At 22.4% G+C, this 13,757-nt stretch overlaps 4 protein-coding genes across 4 annotated transcripts; 2 read left to right on the top strand and 2 right to left on the bottom strand.

The window, feature by feature from the left end:
- Positions 1 to 2,011: 2,011 nt before the first annotated feature.
- Positions 2,012 to 4,438, top strand: PY17X_0719400 (LETM1-like protein, putative; the record flags this gene model as incomplete). The annotated part of the gene is made up of 4 exons (XM_022955577.1): positions 2,012 to 3,771; positions 3,935 to 3,990; positions 4,118 to 4,212; positions 4,379 to 4,438. The coding sequence occupies 4 exons, from the start codon at positions 2,012 to 2,014 to the stop codon at positions 4,436 to 4,438; spliced, it is 1,971 nt and encodes a 656-aa protein (XP_022811838.1).
- A 758-nt stretch (positions 4,439 to 5,196) lies between these two features.
- PY17X_0719300 (bifunctional dihydrofolate reductase-thymidylate synthase, putative) lies at positions 5,197 to 6,963 on the bottom strand (the record flags this gene model as incomplete). Its single annotated transcript, XM_719562.1, has 1 exon — positions 5,197 to 6,963. The coding sequence occupies one exon, from the start codon at positions 6,961 to 6,963 to the stop codon at positions 5,197 to 5,199; it is 1,767 nt and encodes a 588-aa protein (XP_724655.1).
- Positions 6,964 to 9,524: 2,561 nt separating this feature from the next.
- Positions 9,525 to 11,377, top strand: PY17X_0719200 (mRNA-binding protein PUF2; the record flags this gene model as incomplete). The annotated part of the gene is made up of 4 exons (XM_022955576.1): positions 9,525 to 10,687; positions 10,822 to 10,908; positions 11,010 to 11,155; positions 11,337 to 11,377. The coding sequence occupies 4 exons, from the start codon at positions 9,525 to 9,527 to the stop codon at positions 11,375 to 11,377; spliced, it is 1,437 nt and encodes a 478-aa protein (XP_022811837.1).
- Positions 11,378 to 12,105: 728 nt separating this feature from the next.
- PY17X_0719100 (conserved Plasmodium protein, unknown function) lies at positions 12,106 to 13,119 on the bottom strand (the record flags this gene model as incomplete). The annotated part of the gene is made up of 2 exons (XM_022955575.1): positions 12,106 to 12,425; positions 12,588 to 13,119. 2 exons carry the CDS (start codon positions 13,117 to 13,119, stop codon positions 12,106 to 12,108), a joined length of 852 nt encoding a protein of 283 aa, XP_022811836.1.
- Positions 13,120 to 13,757: the final 638 nt, after the last annotated feature.

The raw sequence follows: 13,757 nt of genomic DNA, 5'->3' as shown, positions 1-13,757 counted from the left end.
ATTTATGTAATAATTATATTCGCATTTTATTTCACAAAATTGGGAAAATATTCTATTTTTATACCCTCTTTCACTATCTCTATCTGTTCATAGTTAAACAAACAGACTGCCGCGACGCTCCTTAATAGCTTGACTATCTCTAAATATATATTCTTTTGCTTTTGTTTCTTCTTTTTTCTTTGCTTTTTTCTTTTTTTTTTTTGGCCTACTTTGCATAGCTTTATTGAGCCTTATTTTTAATTATACTAAATAATTATTGTCTTATCATTTTTTTTTTAAAAAAATTTATACATTTGTGTTATCATATTTGCATACAAAATTGTGAAAGGCAGTTTAACACAAATAAAACAAAACAAACTAGAGATATCTTTCGCTAGAAGTGGAAATGGAAATGTAAGTGGAAGTGAAAATGTTTCCTTTTTTGATATAATTAAATTACTGCAAAGGATACTAAACAAATAAAAGAGCGAACAAAAAACAAACGCGTTATCTCTTTTGTTTATCTTATTTTTTTTATTTTTTTGATTTTTCTTATTTTTTTCTTATTTTTTGATATGCATCACACAAAATCAAATTGAAAATCGTATAAAATAAATATGCATAAACATACACAAATATATACCATAATAATATTTAATTATTTTTATTATTTATGATGAAAAAAAAAAAAAAAAAAAAAAAAAAAAATATACATATGTATGTATATAATACTATAGTGAATGTCCTGTTTTAAATTTATTGTTAATGTATATTTCAGGAAAAAAAAAATACGCTTATCTATTTATTCTATATTTTTATTTGTATATGTTACTATTATAAAAAAAAAAAACAAAAATTAAAAATGTTTGAATATATAAAAAAATGCCACTACCCACAATGTTAAATATGATTTACATTCAGAACGATATAAATATATGTAATATACGTATGCATGTATGTATTGTTCCAAATATTCAAATTCTTATATACTATTTTTAATGCAATGTTATGCATAAATTTATTTAATTAGTTCACAAATTTATTTTTCACACTTTTAAATTATATACATTCCTTGTATTCATATTTATAATTTTCTTCGATTTTGTATTTTTATTTATTAAGATAATTAGTTATATAACATAATTAATTTTTTTTTTTTTTTTTTTTCTAACCATTTCTACAAAATGTTTTGATGGATGTTTTTATATTTCATTATATTTCATTATTTTTCACCATTTTTTCATCATTTTTTCACCATTTTTTCATCATTTTTTCATCATTTTTTTTCACCCTTTTTTTCACCCTTTTTTTCACCCTTTTTTTCACCATTTTTTTTCCTTTTTTTCACCATTTTTTCATCATTTTTTTTCCTTTTTTTCCCTTTTTTTACAATTAAAATAATTTATAGTGAGCTTATCTAACGCCCTTGTATTAGCCACATTTTAACAATTTGAAAATCAAACGAGTTATTATTTTTTTAAATTGATATATAGTACATTCCTGAAAAATATGTAACATTTATTAAAAAGGTGTATATTAAAAAAGTGTATATTACATTGTATTCCCCAAACCCAATTTGTTCTATATCTTCGTTACTCATTCTTAAGCGTCGATTCAACCCACGTCTTTGCAAAATCAGCAAACATTGTAGAGTGTCACAAATTGCGAAATTGCGAAATCGCGAAATAAAGACAGTAAATTAAAACACAATTTAAATTATAATAGAAGAATAAAATGAATATAATTTTTTTTTTTTTTTAAAATGTGTATATATACCATAAAAGGAAAAGAACATACCACGTTATAATTACAAGTTTCACAATCAAAGAAAACGGAATGTAATATCTATTTTATTCAATCAAATTATAAATCTTAATTTCTATATATAAACAATAAACACTTTTTCTACAATGTATTATTGTGTTATACATTCCCGATATAAATAAATTTACTTTTTTTTTAAACTAAATATAAAAAAGTAGAAAAAAGTAGAAAAAAGTAGAAAAAAGTAGAAAAAAAAAAAAAAAAGCAAATGGCATGGGGATTAATAAATATTCAAAAAAACAAAATCGCAAAGGTTTGCGATTGCCAAAGAATAAAGTGTTTCTTTTTTTGCAACAATAATCAAATTTATGGAAAATTTAAAAATGCATCAATTCCAAAATCGTTCAAATTGAAACAGAATGCAACTGAAAAGGGTTGCAAGGGTTGCAAAGGTTGCAAAGGTTACAAAAATTACGAAAGTTGCAAAAATTACGAAAGTTGCAAAAATTACGAAGGTTACAAAATTGGGAATAGCCACCTGAACAATTTGAACAAAACTAAAAACGTATATTATGCAATAAGTATGAATTGCAGATACATTTCATCAAATAATAATGAGCCCACTTCAGGTGAACACTCTATAAATGAGCCCAGTTCAAAAGATTCTCAACACAATTCTACAATAAATTTAATAAAAAAAAAAAAACCAAAACAATGTGTAGATAAAACAGAAAATAAAATTAGTAAATATTATAATAAAGGAACAAATATATTTAAAATTGTAATCGAATTTATAAAAAAATCTGGATCTGTTATTAAAGTAATTATTTTTCAACCATCTATCTTAAAAATACATTATGAAAATTTGAAAAAAAATATAAAACATACAGTTGATTGGGTTAAAACAGGAGTATTATTATTTTTAACGAATATGAAAATATCCAAAAATTTAATAATAAAAAGATTAAAAGGACATAGACTTTCTTATTCTGAATATAAATTATTAATAAGGACTATAAATGATATGTTTAAATTAATACCTTTTTCTTTTTTTGTTATAGTTCCATTTGCTGAATTTTTATTACCAGTTGTGTTAAAAATTTATCCAAATTTATTACCTTCTACATTCAAAAATAATGATGATAATTTTAACAATATTAAAAAAAATTTATATGCAAAACAACAATTATCTAAATTTTTACAACAATTAATTGAAGAAAAAGAAAAACAATTAAATGAAAATATAGGAATAGATTCAGATAAAAAAAAAAAAATTCTAAATAAATTTCATCAACAATTAATAAATAAAGATGAAGAAGATATTAACCCATTCTTAAATGTTAATGATACATTAAAAATTGCAAAAATATTTAAAGAAGAATTTATATTAGATAAAATGAATTTAAAAACGTTACAAACTATTTGCCATTTATTAGGTCTAAAACCATATAGTATACATTATCATGTTGTTTTGCAATTACGACATCATTTTTTACGTCTGCAAAGAGAAGATAGAGAATTAATATATGAAGGTGTAGATAATTTAAAAAAAAACACACTTATCGAAATATGTAAAGATAGAGGAATGAATTTTAACACAAACGAAAATGAAATGAAATTACAAGTCAAAAAATGGCTTGAATTAGCAAGCATAAAAGAAATACCTTACATTCTTTTGTTATATATAAGATGTGTAGTTGTGACTCATGCTATAATGGATATAAAAAATGAAAATGATAAACAAAATATTTCTAAATTTAAAAATGAGAATGAAAATGTAAAAGATCAAAATGGAAAAGATAAAACTATAGATGATAAACAAAAGTTAATTCAAGAAGCTAAAGAAAAATTAGTTGATCTTAAAATGAAAGAAAAAGAAATAAAAAAAAATATAAATAAAGAAACAAATGAAGATAATATTATTCAACACAAAGAAATGAAAACTAATATCAATTTTATCAAAAAAAAAAACAAATACATGCAAAACGAGCTGGCCCTACTCAACCAGATCTGCAACCTCCAGCACAGGTACCGGCACCCCACCACACCACTTCACATCACATCACCTTACTGCACATCATCTTACATCACCTTACTGCACATCACTTCACATCACTTCACATCACTTCACATCACTTCGCATCACTTCACATCACACATGATCCATTTATTAATTCCATTCTTGCCTTAGAGAACTCCAACTTGCGTTTACCTCCCTAACCGACCTTGCTGAGAAAAAAGGGAAATGTAAGATAAAACTGAATAATACACGCACCTTTTGTTTTATTATATTTATGAGCATGTATTCAAATATCTGTACTTTTTTCACATATTTTCATTTTTTTCACATATTTTCATTTTTTTCACATTTTAGGCGACATTAATGAAATAATCAAAACATTATCACAGGGCTTGGTAGATATTGAAAAACACATAAATGAATTAAATGCCCACAAACAAATAGAAATGGTGATAATTTTATTTCAATATAAAAATTAAGAAAATTAAATAACTACATTATCCTCACAAACTTTATTTATATCTCATATTTATAAGTTATTATTATACCCATGATATGATAAATTTTTTAAATGTTTTTTTTTTTTTTTTTTTTTTTTTTTTTTTTTTTTTGTAGGATGAATATTTCTACCCTGAAGAAGAACAGTCCGATGATGTTGTGGACATAAAGAATTGAGTCGTCTCAAAAATGGAACAAAATGAAAAAGGGAACAATGCCAGTATGACATGCCCATTTTTCTTTATACCAGTTTTGTTTCGACACTACCTGCCATTTCTACAGTGTTATTTTATTCACCTCTTTACAATTTTATCAAAATTTTTTTGTATGCATATAAATTATACATTGTATAGCCAAAGCGTAGATAAAGAACAACTTCTTTATTTTTCCAAAATTTATTTTTTTTTTACCATTTTTTTTATTAACCTTCCCCATTCACCTGCTAATATTATTCCTATATGATATCAAAATTGAAGGAAAAAACATCATTTGTGTTTATATGTTTTTTTTTTTATTTTTCAACTTTTTTTATTTAACTATGTTAATCATGTTATAATCATTTTAAAAATCAAGTCTAATTATTTATGGATCATTGAAGAGCCAGCCAAGTGGCAGCAGTAAAGGCGATGGCAATAGCGATAGTAATGCCAATTTGCCTTATCGCTTCAAACATGCTATGACCAATAAAATCCAAATTTGCAATCTGTTCATAAATTCACAGGATTTAATTTAATTTATATAAAATATGGCTATTCATACTAGCCATTTTATGTGTGTAAAGTTTTTTTTTCTGAACAAAAAATAAAATATGTTGATAATTTTAGCTATTTACATGCATGTACATGTAAAAAAAAATATGCACACAACATACACATTATTTTTACAGTTATAAAGACAATCAATTGGTATGAATATATAAATAAGAAAAATGAACATTAAGCTGCCATATCCATACTTATTTTATCATGATGAACATAATTTTGCACAGTAAAATCAGAAATTGTAAAATCTTCGATATTTTTAATATCAGGATTTAATTTAAGAGTAGGGAAAGGATAAGGAGTTCTATTTAACTGAATTTTTAAGCTTTCAATATGATTATTATAAACATGAGCATTACCCAATACATGTATAAATTCAGCTGGTTGTAAGTTACATACTTGTGCTATCATATATGTAAATATAGAATAAGAAGCAATGTTAAATGGAACTCCTAGTCCTAAATCACAAGATCTTTGATACATAATACATGATAATTTTCCATCAAAAACATAAAATTGACATAAAATATGACATGGAGGTAATGCCATTTTATCTAAATCTTTTACATTCCATGCACATAAAATAATTCGTCTACATGTAGGATCATTTTTAATTAAATTTATAATATTTTTTAGTTGATCAACACCTTTATCTTTATAATTATCATGCATATCTGTATATTCAGCACCAAAATGTCTCCATTGGAATCCATAAATAGGACCAAGATCATTAACTTCTCTATGAAATAATTTTCTATTATCTAAAAATTCTCTTGTTCCATTAGCTTCCCATATTCTTACATTTTTTTCTAACAATGTATTTCCATTTGTTTCTCCTCTTATAAACCATAATAATTCTTCAATAATACCTCGCACAAATAATTTTTTTGTTGTTAATAATGGAAAATATTGATTTAAATTAAATTTCATCATATATCCAAATTTACTTAACACACCAACACCTGTTCTATCATCTTGTTTATTTCCATGCATTATTATATCATATATAATATTTAAATATTGATATTCAGGATGATTTTTATATTTTATGCTATTATATATTTTAAAATTATGAACATGTTCAGAATTTTTTTTTATATTTTCTTTATTTTTATTGAAACTGAAGTATGTATAATCATCTTCATCATCAAAATTTTTATTTTGTTCATCACATAAACCTAAAAATATATCATTAGATATTTCCTTATTTGAATTTATTTTTTCTGTCTTTTTACTATAAATTATAAAATCTAAAGTTGTGTTATTACTATTATATACATCACTTATTGATGATATCTTAAATAAATTTTCGTTTATTTCTGGGAATAAAACATCACAATTATATGAATTATTTATTCTTGTAAAATATATTTTTTTTATTAAATTACGATCTAAAAATTCTTTATAAACATATGACCCCCCTATAATAAAACATTTGTAATATTTTATAGCTTTTAAGATAGGAAACAAATCGTCTACGCTTTTAATTATCATAACGGTGCCGTTCTCATTATTTTTGTTATCCTCATTTGCAATATCTTCTTTTTTCAAAGTTCTAGACAAAATTATGTTTATTCGATTTTGTAAGGGTTTAAATTTGGGGGGGATACTATCCCAACTTCTTTTTCCCATCACTACAACATTTTGCAGATTATTATTCAGCTCGCCATTATTCAGTTCTGCATTATTTTTTAAATTATTTTTCCCCATATATTTATCTCTCTTCCATTGCAATCTTATATAGTTATTTTCATTTACATACGATGTTACAGAACTAAAATAATTCATATCAACTAAATTATATTTCCAAGGCAACATCCCTGCATTTCCAAGTCCATTAAATGTTTTATTGTTAAAGCTTCCACTCTTTTCATTATTGTTTATAACTTTACAACATGCACAAATTGCATATATATCGAATATTTCCGATAAATCTTCCATTTTGTAATTTTTACCTATGTGTATAAAATATACGATATGATATGATATATATATATATATACAAATGAATGTGTGAATTGTTAAAACTTTGACAAAAAAAAGGAAAAGTGTATATAAAATAAAATAAAAATTGTAGAGAAAATATGTAATCCTATTCTATATATTTAATATGACCCCTTAAAAAATGAAAAAAAATTGAAAAAAATTGGGAAAAAATTGGGAAAAAATTGAAAAAAAAATGCAAGAAAATGCAAGAAAATATTTCCAATTTATGCACTTTTTTATTGTATTATATTATTCCGCTATTTTAATTACACATAAATTTAATAGAAAAAATAATGCAAGCTAAATAAAAATTATAGGGATATGTAGGATGGGATCATATTTTATTTTTCTCCTTTTCAAATTCTTTATATTTTAGCATACAAATCGCTTTAAAACTAGAAAAGGGGTATATCCTCCCCCAACTGGCACACACGCTATTTTATTACATATATATTAATTATTACATATATATTAATTATTATATATATATATATATATATATATATATATATATATATATATATATATATATATATATATATTATATGTAAACATTTCACATTAACATGTGTGCTTGTAAAAATTGATGCTAACCATCTTTGCATGGCGAGAGTGCCTTTTACAAGCGACTCAATATAGTGCTAATTTTAAATATAAAATAAAATTTCCTTTAAATTTTTATTTCTTAACATTTTTAATTCCCTATCCAAGGAAATATAACATCCAAATGACAATCAAACACAAATGAAATGGGACCCATTTTGTGTAAGTGTTCAGAAAAATGAAAATAAAAAAATGAGGGAATAAAAAAGTGAGGGAATGAAAGAGGGAATATGCTCATTTTGTACACTATACATATCAATACTGTGTTATGGCATAATGAAAAAAAAATATTTTATTTGTTTTTATTTAAATTTGTAGAATTTCCCTAAATCATTAATAATTTCATATTATATGTATCTATATATTTTTAATGTGTAGTTCGAAATAGCGAAAAAGAGACAAACCCAATTTTATGACATCTTTGAGGAATTGTCATAAAAAAAAATATATTAAATAAAAAAATATATATTATAAAATTGGCTTTAACTATTTATAAGCATTTGTTTTGTTTTACTCAAAAGGTATTGGCATAAAAAATAAAAAATAAAACAAAATATACATATAACTATTACAAACTTTCAAATAACACATCCAAATTTCCATTTGCCACATGCAAACAATAGTATATCAAATAAAAAAAAAAATGATTTATATTTATATGATCACTTAAATAATATTTAAAAAAAAAGGCCATATATAAAATATATAATTTAAATATAGCTAACTTATTAAAAAAAAAAAAAAAAAAATGAATATTGAACATATATCTATAATTTAAAACACTTCTCTTTTATATTATTTTATGTATAGGCCAATAAATTATTGCATGTATACACATAGACATAATAATATACACTCAAATAATAAAAAATATATATAATTAATATGTTATTTTGAATAATTAATTAGCTATTTTCATAGTTCACTTGGTATATATATGAATAAATAAATATAAGGTCTATAACAAGAAAACATGTGTATTGACTTTTTTTTGTAACTATTTTATTTTTTTTCTCCATTTATTTAAATATGTTAAAATTAATTCATAACTAGCAAAATAGCGAAATGACATAACAAAACGACAACATAACAATGTGCTTAAAATATTAATAACACACTTTTAAGTTATAAAAAAAAAAAATATATATATATATAATATATATATACATTTCTTTGTGTCTATGCTACCAACTCAATTTATTAATAGATATGTTCTATGATTAATTCATACACAAACATACAAAAATAAACACTATTTTTGAAAAGATTAACTTGAAACCATATATGTTATTATTATATATTTTTTATATCAATGAAATTTAAAAAAATAAAAGGAGAACCAATATATTAAAAATAATTATATATTATTTCCACAATATTTATTATTGTTGACTTTTTTTTTTTTTTTTTTTTTATCGTCACATTCCATATACCCATGATATATATTATATACTTTTTATTTTCTTCTTATCATTTCTCATTTATATATTCTTAAATATTCTACACACATTTTTAACATGAAAAAAGAATATTATTTAAGCTTATTCTTGTCTACACAAAAATAATAATACTTTTAATTTTTTTTTTTTTGTTATTTGATCATATTATTATAATATGAAAACAGTTTGTATAATAATTTAAATACACATTTATATATCTACATAAGAAAAAAATTGGAATTTTCTAACATATTTATTTTACACCTAACATATATTTTGAAAAAGGTATTCATTAATTATTTCATCATTGTATTTTTTATTTTTTTTAGACCATATTTTAAAAAAAAATATTCCTTGTTCATATTTTCTAATCATATGTAATATATATACATGTACAACCATAAATTATTTATTTCATATATACCAATATAAATTTTACGGGTATATATATACATTTAAGTATACCCAAAAACGATGCAATCCATGTTTTTAGACGAAACAAACATAAAAAACCTCAAGGATGTTCAAAAAAAGTTTAACTTCAAAGATGATTTATACGATTTGAAAGAGTTAAACACATTGTCTACTCATTATGAAAGTTTGAATTCAGTAAGCAACGAATTTTTATCTTCCCCCAAAACTCTCACCGAAGATAATTTTTCCTTTATTAATGATTTTGAAAATTCCCCTTGCGAAAAAAATGACAAATTAATTGAAAAAACGAAATACGAAAACAATAATAATGACGAATCAACTAAGCTAGCTAAAAATAATTTTATCACAAATAATAATGTAAATTTACCTGAACAAGTCATAAATAAAGTGTCAGGTGAAAAAAAAAATGAAAAATATTATGATAATGTCATAATAAATGAACAACCAATCAATGAAATATTAGAAAACACAAAGGAAATCAAACAAACCATAAAAAATGGTGATTTAAATAAAATAATGAATGATATATATTTTTTATGTTTTCATAAAAATGGATGTGAATATATTATAAAAAAACTTAAAGAAAATGACACAGCAGAAAAACAAATTATATTAAATTCTCTTCTAATTGATCCAAAATCATTATGCCCAGACATGTATGGAAGTTATGTAGCTCAAAGTGTATTTGATTTAAAAGATGAAAAATATAAAGAACGTTTTACGGATGAATTCTTAAAGCATACTAGCTTTTTAACATTACACACATATGGTTGTAGACTTATCCAGAAATCATTAGAATCGCTGTCTAATGAATATAAATGTAAAATTTTTAAAGAATTGGAAGATGATTTAATAACTTATATATGTCACCAAAATGGAAATCATGTTGTTCAAAAATGTGTCGAAGTATTACCATCAAAAAACATTGATACAATCATAAATATTATAGAAGAATATTTATCATTTTTAAGTTCTCATGCTTATGGATGTAGAATAGTTCAAAGAATTTATGAGATAGGAACACCTGAACAAATCAATAGATTGAATGATAAAATTATCAAAAAAATACACTTAATAAAAAATAGATATGGAAATTATGTTATTCAAAAATGTTTTGAATATTCTGATGACAATGTTAGACTCCTCATTACTAATGAAATTGTCAACGACATTTACAAATTATCTTCCCACAAATATGCCTGGTAAATTTAAAAAAAAAACATACCCAACTGTATACATATATGTACATATATATAATATGTGTGCAACCATTCCGAGTTTTTATATGCAAACATAATTTAGGTTATTTATTTTTCTTTCTTTTCTACCTTTTTAGCAATATCATCGAAAAAATATTACTTAAAAAGGAGTACAAATACAAAAAAAAAATTATCAAAAGAATTGTTGACGACATTCCTGAAGGGTATTAAATTTATTCGTCATAAATATATGTTATTTTTTATGTCCTGTTCAGTATTTTTAGCTAGCTAGCTATTATTTTTTTTTTTTTTTTTTTGCACACAGAAATGACAACATTATAAGCATTTGCAAAGACTGTTACGGGAATTTTATGATGCAGAAATTATTAACAACTTGCAAAAGGAAAGAAAGAAATTTAATAGTAAAAACTATTATTGAAAATTTGGACAAGCTAAAGGAAGAAACTTATGGTAATAACAAAAAAGGAAAAGTATTAAAAAAAAAATAAAATAATATAAACAAAATTAACATGTACATGTGCATACAAAAAGTGGACACACTTGTATGTTTTAACTATAATTTTGAAAAATTAATGTTATAGGAGTATACATATATATATTTTTTTTTTTTTTCTCCCTCCATGTTTTATAGGTAAATATATTTTAAGAGCTATTAACAATTTAGAGTCATGAGTTTTTACTATTATTAGTGAAAACATGCATATATCTAATCCATACCTTTGGTGGTTTCAAATTTTTTGAGGACAAAACAAAACAAAACAAAACAACTTAACACAACAGACATTTAAGCATTACGTTTTTTGTATGTGTGCAATAAAATATGTTTGGATATGTTTGCATATGTTTGCATGTTTCATAATTTTTGTTTTTTTTTTGTTTGCACATTTGTTATATCTTAGTTTTTTATTAATAAAAAAAATATTTAAAATAAATGCTTTTTAATCTTAATATTATTTATAAGTTCGTTTTTTTTTATATATTCTTAACAATTTTTCTTTCAATATATTATATACTATTGATTTATTTGTTGATTTGTTTGTCGATTTATTTGTTGATTTATTTATAAATTGGGGTTTATTTTTTATATGACTAAATAAAGCTTACCCCAAGTAATAAAATAAGTTAAAGTTTTTAAATTGCATAAATTTAGAAAATATTAAAATGAATTTTACTATTTCACTTTTTGAAAATATTTAACATTTCCCTCTCTACATACATGCATACATACACACTTATTTATATTTTCACCTGATTATTCGATTTTATAATTAGGGAATAAATATATGTATTTTGATATACCAAAAAATGCACACAAAATTTCAATATTAGTTTGTATAAATAAAAAATTTGTTATTTTTATTATTCTTCATCTTACAAGAAAAATTAAATTACCATTTAACTTACTCGACAGATTCATCACACATATTATCTGTTGTATATTTTTTGCAAATACATGAATAATAAAAAGTAGATCTAAATTCGTCAATAACAGGTCCATTATAAAATTTTAATAGAGAATCACCAACTTTCAGATGCTCAAGAATAATATCTACAATATCTTTTCCATCAAAATTCTTTTCTTTAGCTGAAAATGGAATACACATTTGATATGCATTAGGACATCCAGTTTCTCTACATGACATACTATAATTAGCTAGATGAACCCAACCAAAATTTGGATCTTCTTCTTCTTCTTCGTCTTCTATAAAACTATTATGATCTGTAAATATTTTTATTTTTTTTTAAAATAACAAAATATATATTGACATATTTTAAAAAATATTATTTTTGAATATGTGCATGTTAAAAAAAAAAAAAAAAAAAAAAAAAATCAGTAAAATACATATGTACAAACTCAATTATTACTCTCAAAATTTATTACTATATTTTTTCAAATTATAAGGAATATTTTTGTTATGACTCATATCTATTGTTTCTTTTGATAAGACATTTGATTTTTTTGATAAAACATGATTACGCAATTCCAAAAATGTAAAATTTTTTAAATTATTATTTGTTTTTTTTTCCATTACATATATTTTTTTTTTCTTATCAATGTTACTCAAAGTAAATATGTTTTGATTCTTTCTATCTTGATTTTTATTTACAATTCGAATAAATATATCTTTTTTAGTGGGTTTCAGGAAAAATCTAGATATTATATAGCTTTTTTGTTTACTATTTATTAACAAAATATATTTTTTTATATCATTTTCTTTTTTATATCCTATATTTCTTTGATTAGAGAATTTATCTTCAATGTATTTATTTTCTTTGTTATAATTATCCCCTATTTTTTTAGCTACACTGTCACACTTAATTATTCTTAGAAAATATTCGTCATCATTTTGCAAAAAATATAATAACAGCGTTATGAATAAAAGAGAACAAAATTTACCTTTATGGAACATCATATAAAAATTAGAATCAAAAAAATATTAAAAAAAAATTATAATAGCTTTCATATGTCTACTTAGTCTATATACATATGATCATGCATATGTATTTTTTATCAAGTACGAGGAATAAATCGTATTATTTTCATGAAAAATTATAAAAAATTATTATATTCAATGATCAATAAATGGAAAAAATAATGTAACTTAGTCTTATACAAATGTCTATGTATGTATGTTTTGTGTATACTAATCTCTATAGTTAATTTATCCTTTTTTTCAAAAAATTATAACCAAGCAAAATGAGGATTTTTTTTTTGGCTAGTGCATAATATTTTATTCTGAACAAGTCAGGAAATTTTTTTAATTATGTTTGATATAATAATGTTGTGTACATACTTTTTTATTTTAAAAAAAAAATTAAGATATACAAATATAATCTATGAATAATTAAAAGATGATAAAAAAAATCAAAATAGAAAAGAAACTGGAAACTGTTTCGAAAATTTAATAAAATAGACGAAGATTAATTCCATGAAACATTTTTTTTTGAACTAACCAAATGTTGAAATGTGCCTATTAATAATACGCTTTTTATTAAACCGTGATTTATTATATTTTTTTTACATTTATGTTGTGTTTTAAATATTGGTATT

Source organism: Plasmodium yoelii, assembly GCF_900002385.2.
Source record: "Plasmodium yoelii strain 17X genome assembly, chromosome: 7".
NCBI classification, from domain to species: Eukaryota; Apicomplexa; class Aconoidasida; order Haemosporida; family Plasmodiidae; genus Plasmodium; species Plasmodium yoelii.
This window is presented reverse-complemented; position numbering and strand designations above follow the sequence as displayed.